This window comes from Humulus lupulus, chromosome 5, assembly GCF_963169125.1.
Source record: "Humulus lupulus chromosome 5, drHumLupu1.1, whole genome shotgun sequence".
NCBI classification, from domain to species: domain Eukaryota; kingdom Viridiplantae; phylum Streptophyta; class Magnoliopsida; order Rosales; family Cannabaceae; genus Humulus; species Humulus lupulus.
The window spans coordinates 243820860-243834122 of record NC_084797.1 but is presented as its reverse complement, the minus strand read 5'-3'; the positions used below and the strand labels follow the sequence as shown (position 1 = coordinate 243834122).

At 34.5% G+C, this 13263-nt stretch overlaps 2 protein-coding genes across 3 annotated transcripts; one reads left to right on the top strand and one right to left on the bottom strand.

Moving 5' to 3' along the window:
* Positions 1 to 6227: 6227 nt before the first annotated feature.
* On the top strand, positions 6228 to 8788 carry LOC133778710 (protein IQ-DOMAIN 17-like). 2 transcript variants are annotated; one of them, XM_062218718.1, is made up of 5 exons: positions 6228 to 6646; positions 6737 to 7012; positions 7092 to 7361; positions 7480 to 7620; positions 7773 to 8788. In XM_062218718.1, exons 1-5 carry the CDS (start codon positions 6497 to 6499, stop codon positions 8613 to 8615), a joined length of 1680 nt encoding a protein of 559 aa, XP_062074702.1. In that variant the 5' UTR covers positions 6228 to 6496; the 3' UTR covers positions 8616 to 8788. The 2 variants fall into 2 exon arrangements, with proteins under 2 accessions (XP_062074702.1, XP_062074701.1); XM_062218717.1 differs by having other exon boundaries at positions 6231 to 6646; positions 6734 to 7012.
* Positions 8789 to 9205: 417 nt separating this feature from the next.
* On the bottom strand, positions 9206 to 12033 carry LOC133778711 (growth-regulating factor 8-like). Its single transcript, XM_062218719.1, has 4 exons — positions 11092 to 12033; positions 10833 to 11006; positions 10294 to 10651; positions 9206 to 10088 (listed from the first exon to the last, which is right to left on the bottom strand). Exons 1-4 carry the CDS (start codon positions 11558 to 11560, stop codon positions 9494 to 9496), a joined length of 1596 nt encoding a protein of 531 aa, XP_062074703.1. The 5' UTR covers positions 11561 to 12033; the 3' UTR covers positions 9206 to 9493.
* Between the last annotated feature and the right edge of the window lie 1230 nt (positions 12034 to 13263).

Below are 13263 nucleotides of genomic sequence, written 5' to 3'. Positions count from 1 at the left end.
TTTGGCAAATGAGATGGGGTTCAAGTAAGAGGATGTCACTCTCTTTTGTGACAATCAAAGTGCCCTCACTACTACAAAAACACATTTTTAGGACACTCACATAACTGCGAGTCATAAAAAGTCTCTTGGACCTTTTTAAGACTCGCGTTGCAAGTCCTTAAAGAATTTGTTTTAGGACTCGCGGAGCGAGTCCTAAAAATTATGTGTGTCCTAAAAGTTTGAGTTTTTTTTTAAACAAACACCTCCTGGACTTTTTAGGACTCGCAACGTGAGTCCTAAAAGAATATTTTTCGGACTCGTATTGCGAGTCCTAAAAACTTATGTGTATCATAAAATTTTAAATTTTAAAAAATTTCGAATTCCCTCCAATTTTTTTAACAAAATTTTTATTATTATATATTAAAAAAAAAGCAAAAAAATCACACAACCCATTTTCACTCTCTCTCCTCGGTTCCCTCTCACTCTCTCCCCAAAGTTCCTTCTCTCTCTCCCTCTCTCCCAAACTGCCAACGCCGAATGCGGCCGTCCCCTCTCCCGGCCACCGCCACGTGCCAGACCAGTGGAAGCGCTGCCCCCCGAAACCCCCGACCCCTGGAGATGGCGACCTCACGCGCGGCCTAAGGCCCTCAACGGAGCACTTGAATTTCGGCTGTTCATGGGTTTCTCCCAAACTTTCCGAGCATATTCCGGCCACCTCGAGCCACCACGTGCTGAACCACCACCACCACCATACTCCTTGCTTCTTGGGCTTTAAAACCCAATAGTTTTTTTTCTGAACCACCACCTTTTAATGCTGGCGCCGCCACCATCGCCGGAGCCTCGCCGCCGGATTCAAAACCCACCAATCAATTTTTTAAAAAGAAAAATAAAACTTTTCAGGACTCGCAATGCTAGTCCTAAAAAAACATTCTTTTAGGACTCGCATTGTTTTTAGGACTTACAATGCGAGTCCTAAAAATATTCTTTTAGGACTCGCGCCCCGCGAGTCCTAAAAAGTCTTTTTTGTAGTAGTGCCTGCACCTAATGAAAAACCCCATGTTTCATGAGAGGTCAAAACATATTGACATCAAGATGCATTTCATTAGGGATGTGATCTCAAGACAAGATGTTCAAGTCAAGAAAATTCACACAAACCACAACCCTGCAAACATGTTTACCAAGACAGTGACTCAAGTGAAATTTAAGCACTGCCTAGAACTCCTACTCCTAAGGGTTGTGGTTAAAACTCCTTCAAATCAAAATGGCAAATCAACATCTGTGTTGATTCACATCAGTGGCATGATCAAGATCAAGGAGGATTTTGTTGAGAAGTGATCTAACTCATGCCACATCATCCTTGATGTTAGTTGACAGTAAATTCCATTAACTATTTTTAGTTTTCTGGTTTTTGTCCGAAATGTATAAATAAGCTAGTTAGTCATTTCATTCATTAATTGTCTTGTACAGAATTCTAACTAGTTCTTTAGATTTTTTTATTTTTCAAGACTTGTAAATATCCTCTTGTAATCCGAGTTAGAACATCATCAATAAAAGTTCTTTCTTTCATGTTCAATTGGTGTCCATTGATGTTGTGTTGCTACTGTGATTATGTCATATACTAATTTGCACCTAATAAAGTTTGAGTAATGATATATGCACAAAAAACATGTACTCAAACATTACACACAATAACATATCACTTTTTTTAAAATTGCGGTTCACAGTTTTAATAAATGCAATTGGTTATGCAAAACTGACACACCACTGTGTGTAATGTTTGAGTGTATATTTTGAATGCAGATATCATTACTCATAAAGTTTAGGTGCATTCTAGATTGAATTATTGGAATGGTCTTTTTATATATTGGGTCAAGTAAAGTTTAGATTTTATCAGGTTAAAACTCTTTATATGAGAATATCCCAATAAGTACAGACTGTATATAGGCAAGAATTTTAAGTAGAACAAGTGCTAGAATAGACCTAGTTAAAACCCATTATAAACAATTAAAATATACTTAACCATACTTGTATCGAATCAAGACCATTATAATGTTAGAGTGAATTATTCAATATAGGATAATAATGTCACATTACAATTAATATCATAATCATTAATACAATGTCATATTATAATTCGAAATGCAAAATATAAAATGATATCTCTTTTTTATTTAAAAATAAAAAATATTTATAATATGTTTTTCGATCATGTAAATAAGATAAAATACTTCTAATGTCCTTTCAAGACAATTTTAGCAAATAACATAATACAAATAATAATTCTCATTCTTTTATATTTTATTTGTATTAATTTATTCCAATTTTGATTAGAGTTTAGTAAACCTATCATATTTATTACAAGAGTGTGAGTGGATACTTCTTTGGAGTATTTAATGTGTATAGTAATTTTTATTCAATAGCTATAATAATAATATAGCTTTCTATATGTGTATGTTTTTTTTTTTTTAATGACATAGAAATTAATTTTCATTTAATAGCTATTATGATAATAAAGTAATATATATATATATATATATATATATATATATGATAGATACACTTTTAATTTACATACTCAAATTACACACCACACTGAGTGATAGGGGACCTATACAAAATTTATATATAAAATTATATATTTTTTAAATTGAGTCTCATTATATATGAGGACCCTAGGCACAGGTGGGAGGCCGGCCTGACCATGTGTAAATAATATCAACTATAAATATTTTGCAAATTAAAAAAACATCTATCATTACTCTTTTATATATATATATATATGTGTGTTTTTGGATGATATAGTAATTTTTATTTAATAGCTATAAAAATAATAAAGTCTTCTGTATATGTGTATGATTGGATATAGTTTGACTTATTTCAAACAAACACAAAAACGTCATAGCTAAAATAAAACATACCTTTTCCATTAATGGTTATTATTGATAACTCACTCGATAGTTTATTTTAATTCAATTGGTTATTGATCGTTATTCACTTAGTTACTAATAGTTTTGATAAGATATTGACAAAAAGTTTTCAAATATTTACCATTTGAGTTACTAATAATGAGTTGGTGACAGAGTTATCAATTGTTACCAATTATGTAATCGATGGTTTCAATGAGCTATCAACATAATTTTGAAATGATAACTAACAAATCTAATTTAGTTACTATGATTTATTAATAAATTACCAATAGTTATTAATTTAGTTTTTATGTTATCAACTGTTAACAAATTAGTAACTCATTATGAAGGTACACAATTATTTATTGATGCTCATGCCTCGTTTTACTAATTATGGGAAACTCCAAATTCCCTATTATTGTAACCATAAACCCATTTTAATATTTTTTACAAAACTAACTCTTAACCTATCTAAAATGACCTAAATGCCCACAAATCATTTGCAATTACCATTTCTAGCCCTCTCATCTAGTCTCTTCTCAAAAAAAAAATCATATGAAAATAAATACAAACAAACCCTCATGTATAAGTATAGAGGAGGGTGTTTTGTATTTTTGTATTTTAAGTACATAATTTTTTAAGGAGAAGAGAAGGGAAGATAAGAGACCGGAGACAATAGAGAGATCATGGTTCCAAAAGAGTTGAGGGTATTTATGTCATTTTAGGTGGATTAGAGATTATTTTTGTAAAATACATTAAAGTGATGTTTGGTTGGGGGTAATGAAATGGAAATGAATCAATTTTCATTTAATTCATTTGTTTGGTGGAATGACTATTTCATTTGAAAATGGCAAGAAAAACCATTCTAATGTAAGATTGAAAAAAAATTAATAATTTTTTTCTCAATTTTTTTTATTCATATTAATTTCTATTCTATTATAATCCTATTCATCTCCAACCAAACGTCACCTAAATTAGTATATGATTATCATATATAATAGGATATTTAGAGGTCATTTTCTTGAGTTCCCCTTACAAGAAGTTACCAATTATACTAGTGGATTTTAATGTGTTATAAAGATATATATACTTAATGATAGTTGCCAATATTATTTTATTGAGTAACTAATTAGTCACCGATGGCTACCAATTTAGCTATAGTTATCAATTTTAAAATTATTAATAATAATTAGAAAAGACAAGAATATGTCAAGTCACGGATGCTGGGGTCAATAATATTATAATACAAGACAATAAGAAGACAAAAAAAATAAAAGAATTTTATCATATACAAGTTGTGTAGAGATCTATTACCATACAATTTCAATAACAAAAACTATTCTTTTTGTGAGACATAGATATCTATGAGAGAGAAAGAGAAAGAGATTTGTGAGAGTAAAAAAGACATTAAATGAATTGGCATTAATATATATATATTTTTTACAATTCTTGATAATTATTCTAAATTTCATGCATTATTTCCAAAACCATTTAATTATTAATTATTTAGGCTAGGCTTCAACTTCATCATAATAAAATAGCGAACGCGTTACTTTAAATGCTAACTGTTTTTTTTTTCTTTGGCTTGTAATGGTTTTGAATCGATTAATTAAACAACAATTATAATTCCCTCAAAAAAATATTTTTTTTTAAAAAAAAGCATTGAAGGCAGGAATGGGAAATTTATATTTTGAGCTTAATGATAGACTGTTATTTTTGAAAAAATTCATGAATCTCATGGGGATCATATGTAGATGATAGTGACACCTTGACAAAGGTAGCACATCCTCATTTATTATATAAAGCTTAGCATATTGTAATAATATAGATTGTTGTTATTTGACATTTTAAGGTGCTCAATGCCACATGAATTGTCAACTCATGATTGATTAGCGATACTCTATAATACTTATTAAATTCAAATAAGTGAGATCTGATATTGAATTTCACTAATAGCAGTATGTCACCTACTTGTGTTGTTGGGCACCAGTAATGCTCTTTAGCAACTCTCAATAATCTAAGTCATGATGCAATTTTGTTTTCTTACCACTTTTTGATATTATCTTTTTGTGTACACACGACTACAAAAAAGTTATTACAAGTTGTAACTAATGTATAGTTTAGTCACTAATCATTCACATATTTAATGAGTCTTGTGATTAATATTTTGGGTTTATATTTTTTTTGACCTTTTGTGATATCCTAATATCTGTTTGAATCGTGTATTTTGATAAATTATTTTTTAGATCTCATATTTTGTAAAATAGTTCAAATATACCCTAAACTTAATTTTGATAAAAGAAAAATTGATTATGACAACACAGTTTTTAGACAGAATAATTGTATTTTTATTATGAATTGTTAGTGTAGTTAATTATTTGTGATTTTAGTTCAAAAAAAATTGACCGAAATCAGATTTAGGGGGTCTAATCGAACTATTTACAAAATATAAAGGATAAAAGATAATTTATCAAAATATAGAGTACAAATATAAAACAAAACATTATAAACCCAAATAATTTGAACCACACATAGTTTAGCGAAAATGGTGATATTTTTGTATTATTATGTAACTGTGTTATGTCAAAACAAAGGGGCCAGCTCAATAGTTGGAATGAGGGTTTGGTCCAAAGTAGTAACTTAATAACTAGCTCAAGAGGAGCTTGTGTTTCAGGTCCAGGATAATGTATTAAAGAAAAAAACACAAACATTTGTTTCATTTTAGCTTTAATGTTTGGTGTTGTAACCATTATCGAAAAGTTAAAAAAGAGAAGAGAATCAAAATAGGTTTGACCAATCTACCATATAGGAAAATGAAGCCCAACTCTGTTAAGTTCCTCTTACCCAAAAATGGGATTCCACACTCAACTAGCTGGGTTGTGTTAACATTTGTGGTCTTCGAGGTCTTAGATAGAATTTTATACGTATAAACAACTCATATTTATACATGTTTTGCTTAAACTTTAATCTCTTTCTGTCATTACATTTCTCTCAGACACACACACACACATATATATATATATATACTGTTACTATACCAAGGCATGCATATAAAGCTCTGTCTCTTTCTCTCTCTCTCGTCCTTTGCTGTTCATAACACGTGAAACCAGTAGAACTGGTCAGTAGTGTAATTAAAGAGAAAATAAAACCCAGATTAATCCAAAAGACCTGGCCATACGTTTTACTGTTTCTTTGGATTCTTGTGATATTCATTAAAATCTCTCTCTCTCTCTCTCTCTCTCTCTCTCTGTCCTTGTTGTGTCTATTATTGCAACATTATTCACATAGTTTTTCTCAATGGATCTGACACAATCCCATTAGTTGTTTTTCATACCAGAAAAAAATATATATAAGGCTCCGCAGTTATATTGGAGCAACCGGGCACTGTTCAATTCTCTCTCAATCAAAACAAACAACGAAATTAATTACAAAAGTTAAAGTTAGAGTCTTTGTAAGGAACAACTACTGGCTTTTTTTTTTCTTTCATTATTATCAGTATCAGTTATATCATGGTGAAGGACTAACATAAGTCTATCAAAGTATCACTTCTTCTCTCCTTGTTTCTTCTTTTCCATTAAGTAAACTACTGTAAAAAGTTAGTTTCTTTAATCATGGCGAAGAAGACCGGTACTACCACTTCTTGGTTGACTGTCGTTAAAAGGGTCTTCAGATCTCCAACTAAAGATGATAATGGGAAAAAGAGTTGCAGAAGAAGAGACGAGAATCGTGAAATTGAAGAAGAAAAAGAAGAAGAAGAAAAGGTATAACAATATATACTACATTACATCATACAAATTTATATGTTTATATATAAAAAAAAAGGTCTCATTTTTCTTTTTCTTAAACAGAAGAGAGATAAAAGAAGATGGCTTTTCCGGAAGCCAGCTCTTCATCATATTGATGAGCCTCGTGAGCCAAAGTCAAACAAAAATTTAAACCCTGTCATGGTTGCTGCGGAAAAAAGTCATGCAATGGCTGTGGCTGCAGCCACGGCTGCTGCTGCTGAGGCTGTGGCGGCCACGGCCCAAGCGGCGGTGGAGATTGTCAGGCTCACTAGGCATTCGAGTTCCATTAATGAACACTATTACGCTGCTGTAGTCATTCAAACAGCTTTCAGAGGTTACTTGGTAAGTTACCAACTGATATATACATATATCTATAAAAGTGATTGTATTTGATTTTTGGTTTTGTTTTGTTTTTTTTAAGGCAAGGAGAGCACTACGTGCACTTAAAGGGCTTGTGAAGCTTCAAGCCTTGGTTAGAGGACAGAACGTGAGAAAACAAGCTAAGTTGACACTGAAATGCATGCAAGCACTGGTTCGAGTTCAAGATCAGGTACGGCATCAACGAGCGAGGCTCTCACTCGAAGGGAGTAGTAGTAGTAGTAGTCGTCGTAGGAAGTCAATGTTCGATGAAATTAGCTGCAGCTTATGGGATTCGACGTACCTTCAGGATATTCGAAATAGATTATCACTAGTAAGCAAATCAGACTATCTTTGAAAATAATAAAACTATTTCCCTTCTTAACTTGATGGATCGAATGTGTATTAACTCTCTCTATATATGTGTGTATAATGCTTATTACGTAACACAGTCAAGAGAGACTAGTCGTGGTGCAGAATATGACTGGGATTACTGTCCTCAAACGAACGAGGATATTGAAGCCAAGCTACAAAATCGAAAGGAAGCTTCTTTGAAACGTGAAAAGGCTCTTGCCTATGCTTTCTCTCATAAGGTCTCTGCTATGACGATCACTTCAGCCATGTTTGGCCAAGCATTGTAGTTTTGTTTCGGATTGGATTCTAGACAAAGAATATATTAGTTATCAGTTATGAAATGATGTACGGTATGTATTGTTACTCTTATTTATATTTTGTTTTGTTACAGATATGGAGAAGTGGGAAGAACCCATCTGCTGGGAACGAAGAGGAGCTAGAAGAGAGGAGTAAATGGCTTGACCGTTGGATGGCCACAAAACAATGGGAAAACACAAGTGAACAGAGAAGGGACACTAATATTATAAGGACAGTTGAAGTGGACACTTCTGCTACTTCAGGGTCACTCTCTTCCTGCTCTGTCCCAAACTTTCGAAAGCAACATCTTCATCATCAACAACCCCATAAAGCCCAACAACCAGGCCCACATGTCGGCCCAAACATTAGTTCATCATCATCTCCGATCCACAGAGCCCAATACACAGTCCCTTTCAGCCAATATTCCTCACCAGCCACTCCCTCTCCCTCGAAACCAAAGCCCCTCAAACTCAAACTGCGTTCGGCAAGCCCAAGGTGCTCAAAAGAAGAGAAGTGCTACTCTGCGGCGCACACACCGAACATTGGTAGTGGCCCCACGTGTCGTTTTGGGAGTGTTCCAAATTACATGGCGGCCACCGAGTCTGCCAAGGCTCGTGCTCGCCCACTCAGCGCACCTAGACAGAGGCCCTCCACGCCTGAGAGAGACCAACGTGGAGGAGGCGGCACTGGCTGTGGTTCAGCCAAGAAACGACTCTATTACCCAGTTCTCGAGCTGCAAAACGACGCCGCTGGAAATGGCGGGTGTGGCAGTTTTTGTAGTACTACAACTACTAGCCAGCAGTTGAGGAGCCCCAGCTTCAAGAGTGTGCAGAACGGGTTTTATGGAATGGAGAGCTTGTCTTCTTGTTACACCGAGAGCCTTATTGGTAGAGATCTTTCTCCATGTTCGACCACTGATCTTAGATGGTTAAAATGAAGAAAAAAGGAGCGTTATAATCAATATTATCATCGTATGATTCTCAAACTTGTTTTTGAACCTTTTTTAAGACTGAAAACTAGTGATTTTTCATGTTTCATTTGAGCTAAAAATGGTGACCCTTTTTTGGACTACGCTTGTATTTTAATATACATAATTCTTGGTTTACGTTATTTCTCATCAATGTGCTAATGTAGGGTAGGCAGTAGTAGTAGGTGTCATAAAATAGAATAATAACTACTACAACAGTGCTATTTGAAAGAAGTGTTTAATTAAGCTTTGCATTTACTCTTAGCTTTGCTTCTTTATGAAGTAGTTAAACTCTTTTGGATTGAATTTTTTCTGCATTAATTCAAGGGTTTCAGCTGAAAGTGAAAGCTGAGAATAGAAGAGGCATTTCCAACATTGCTTGACTATGCATAAAGAAATTAGCCTGTGAATCTGTGATTGTGTTTGTTATAATATATATACTACCGTACCATTATATTACCTTCTATATATATACACACTGACTTTTGGAATGTATAGAAGACATTTTAAACTAACAAGCACTATTTTAAAAGAAAAAGAAAATTGTGCGCCTGCAAAAGTAAAAGTCAGTGTGCATCAGTAACATTCTTTAGATAATTTAAGCTAGACGAACTTAGACTGAAAATCGACAGTAGTTTCTTTTCCCGATCAAAAACAGAAAAGGCTGAAAATCCACATAAAATGGTGACAAAAACAAAAGCAAATGAAGAGAGCAAACGGCTGCAACATCCGATTATATGCAGAAAACAAATAAAATAAAAAAAAAGCAAGAAGACGAATCAAAAAGGAACATTGGGATTTTGATTCTTTTGCCTCCTAATGAAGTCAAAAGTTCCATTCTTTTCTGCTCAAGATGAGCCTCTAGAGAGCGGTGGTCGTGTAGAGCCAGACATCCCAAGGCACAAGGCTTCAGCTAAAGGTCCACCAGGTGGTAGTGAACCACTCCATGAAACTGGGTTGTTCATCATCATCCACTGGGACGACTTAGAAACATCTCCTTCGCTTTCTCTCCCTGAACCCAAAAAAGAACCAAAACCCATTTGGGCATTTTGGCTCACTTCACTACTTTGATTATTCCCACCATGAATTGATAGAGCAAGTGATGAAGAAAATGGCAGCTTGTCGTTTGAAGAGTTAGAATATCTGTTGCTGTGACAAATCTCACTCAAATGGTCTCTCTCAGCCGTTGACCAAGCGTCAATGAAATGCCTCGTTTTATTTGTCTGATCAGAATCCATAACTCCTCCTCCCAAAGGGGTCAACTTGTGGTCAAGCAATAAGCTAAACTGGTCATTTAGCCCCTGAGATTGCTGCAAACCTTGGCTATTATACAACTCAAGGGCTCTTTCTCTCTCGTTTGTTTGCTTTGGCATATCAACATTTTGTTTGGCGTGAATCATATGCTGCCACTCTTGGTTTGAATTCATGAACCACTCCATATTCCTTCACGGGTCAAAGGACAAAAGAAACAAAAAGAAAAGAAAGCCACGTTAATTTACAGACAAATAACAACGGTGAAAATGATAGGGGAAACAAAAAAGACCCACATCAGCATTGAGACAGTAGATAGAACAAGCACAAATAAATGGAATATTGGAATTAAATGTGGGTGTTACTGAAAAGAACAAAGAAATGTTATTTCACACACCTAGGTTGGTCATGTGATGAGGTAGTGGTAGCAGTACTAGAGACCACAGAATTGGAAAATGGAGACTGGTGGTTTTTCCTCTGGTGGTCTAGAAAGTCAGGCTTTGAATATGGATTTCTAGTGTTGTTGCTGTTGGTGGTGGCGGTGGTGGTGGTGGTTGTGGTGGTATTGTTGTTGAAGAAGTGGGATTGAAGTTCCACATGCTTTCTTGAACGGGGACGACTCTTGTGAGAGTGTCGTTCACAGTATTTTTGATCAGGGATAACGTTTCTTGAGCACCTCCATTTTTTCCCATCTGTTCTTCTACATCTCCATGGCTCTTGATCCGAGCTATTTGACATCCCAAGCTCCAAAGCACCTTTAACCCCTCGAAACAAACACAAGAAAACAAAGAAAAACAAACCCAGGTCGTTTAACAATGTTAGTTTCAAATAACTAGTCGTTTTTTCAAACAAGTGGTGAACAGAAATGGGTTTTCGGTTGAAGCAGAAAAGAAAAGATGAACAAACAAAAGTACTGTATAACAGAAGAAAATTTACGATTAGAGTGCAAATAAGCAAAATTTGATGGGCTCTTGATAAAGGGTGTGAGTAATTGATGTGGAACAGGAACAGAAGCCATCATGTACTTGTAAATCATGGTCTGTCTTTCAAGCTCTTGCCTTTGATCAGCTGTAAAAGGAACTCTAACATTTGCATTCACCATTATTCCTCCTGTAAATAAAATTATCCCACATTTCAATCTCAATAGAAACAATAAAGCATCACCCCAGATGAACAAACGAGTTGATAACTTTACCAGAGGGGTTGTAGAAGGTTTCAGAGTTAGGGATGAGCAGAGTCTTGGGGAGAAGTGAGCCAGAATCTGAACCAACCAGGTTGAATATATTGGCCATGGAAACAACTTGGTTGCTATTGTTGTTGTGGTTGATATGGTTGCTTGTGTTGCAAAACAAGCTGGGTCCACCGTCGTTTCGGCCATCGGCAGTGGTACCACCACCACCTCTACCAGCTGCGCCACCAAGGGCACAACCCTCTTCACCAAAAGCTCTATTGTTGTAAAGAGGAGGCTCATCGTCAACAACAACATCATCATCATCATCATCTTCATTACTATCATGATGGTGATGATGACTCATCATCATCATCATCATCTTCCTACTACTTAATGATTTGGTGTCGTTTGTTTGCATCCTCAAACCCAACCCAACATCACACTCTTTTTCTGCTCCCTTCTCCGAAGCCACAAATCCAATTCTTGTCCCCATTAAATCAAACCCACCAAACCAAAAAAATCAAAATCAAAAATTAAAATTTAAAGTTGAGACCTTTCCCACTATTCAATCCGACCCAAGAACTCCAAAAGAGCAAAAAGGAAAAAGAAAAAGAGAGAAAAATAAAAACAACACAACCCTTGATTACAACCCACGCGAGCTATTCTACACTCTTAACAAAGCTCACTTCTTTCTCACTCCTAAAGAACTTGCCCAAAGTTTGAACCTTTAAGCTCTCTCTTTCTCTCTCTCTCTCTAAATACTACCGTTTGAGGTCGATGAACCAAGTGGGGTTTTTGAGGTATAAGATGAAGCGGTGCCGCCATTTTCAACCATGCGTTTTGCTTTTTGCTTCCTAAGCTTCCAACATTCGTTCCTCCTAAGGAATACAGACAAAACCAGTATTAGTCTCAAACCTTAGGTCCACTCTCTCTCTATTCTTTTATCTTTTCTTTCTCTCTCGTCCATTAAGTTTAACGTTTTCTTTTTCCTAAAGAATTTTTTGACGTCAAAGAAAATCTCAACAGTGTTAGAAGGGTTTTGTCAAAACTAACCGATGCCCGGTTTGACTTCTAGTGTTTTCGACACAAAGAGAGTGTGTGATTGGTTGTGAGTTGAGACAGTAGGCACAGTCTTACGTAGCCTCGGCTACGTTTGACTAAATTGACCGACACTCTCCGTTTAGAAAACAAATGCTGTGCGTTGCATTGGGAACCGTAATTTGGGCCCCACTTTGGTTTCGTGTGTAAAGATGTGGGGGACCAGGTTTTCTTACCAAAGCTCCTCTCTTATTAAGAGAGAGAGAGAGAGAGAGAGAGAGTGTGAAACGAAACAAACACTCTCTAGATTGTGATGATGATGATGAACCAGATTTTGTTGATTAGGATTTTGGTCCTCAATAGATATGTTTTTCTATTAAGTTTAATGAGATTTGGACCCCACCCTTTGCTGAATTTAGCTTGCTTTCATTTTTGGAGAATGTAATTGAATAACCACCTCCTTCCCGTGTTCCTAGTGCAATATGTAAATTTTGTGATAAATTTAAGTGCTTATATATTTTTAGATTCTGTGTTTTTGACTCATTATTTGTTTGGATTTTGTGTTTTGACAAATTACATTTTGGACTTCGTGTTTTGTAAAATGATTCAAATAGGCCCATAAACCTAATTTTGATGAACAAAAAATTGAATATAACAATACAGTTATTAGACAGAATTACTGTATTTTTGTTTTGAGTTATTAGTTTGACGGATTATTTGTGATTTTAGTTAAAAAAAAAACTTTGATCAAAATCAGGTTTAGGGGTCTATTTGAACTATTTTAGAAAACGCAGGGTCCAAAAAATAATTTGTCAAAACACAGGGTCTAAACAGGTAATGTCTAAAAATGCATAAACCCTAAATTTAATACAAAATATAATTTAATGTTATATTGACCTAATATTTGTAATTGTGTAATTGTACTCCAATGTATAAAATGTAAATTAACATAAAAAAGTCAATAATTTATTTAATATTTATTGAGAACATATAAAAATTAATTTTTTATTATTGAAATTATGTACTCCAAAAAATTTGACATTAAAAAAATAAAAAAAATATAATATATAGTTGGTCATTAATTAGTTGCAATATATTAAATAAAAAAGTAACATGTATTGATGGGTCAAATTTGGCACAACTTTTAACATCAGCAAA

Coding starts and splice junctions, on each gene's coding strand:
- LOC133778710 (XM_062218717.1), top strand. CDS start 6,497: ATGGCGAAGAAGACCGGTACTACCACTTCTTGGTTGACTGTCGTTAAA. Junction 6,647..6,733: donor AAAAAGAAGAAGAAGAAAAG/GTATAACAATAT, acceptor TTTCTTAAACAG/AAGAGAGATAAAAGAAGATG. Junction 7,621..7,772: donor CCTATGCTTTCTCTCATAAG/GTCTCTGCTATG, acceptor GTTTTGTTACAG/ATATGGAGAAGTGGGAAGAA.
- LOC133778711 (XM_062218719.1), bottom strand. CDS start 11,560: ATGGGGACAAGAATTGGATTTGTGGCTTCGGAGAAGGGAGCAGAAAAA. Junction 10,652..10,832: donor TGCTTATTTGCACTCTAATC/GTAAATTTTCTT, acceptor GAGGGGTTAAAG/GTGCTTTGGAGCTTGGGATG. Junction 10,089..10,293: donor TCATCACATGACCAACCTAG/GTGTGTGAAATA, acceptor TGACCCGTGAAG/GAATATGGAGTGGTTCATGA.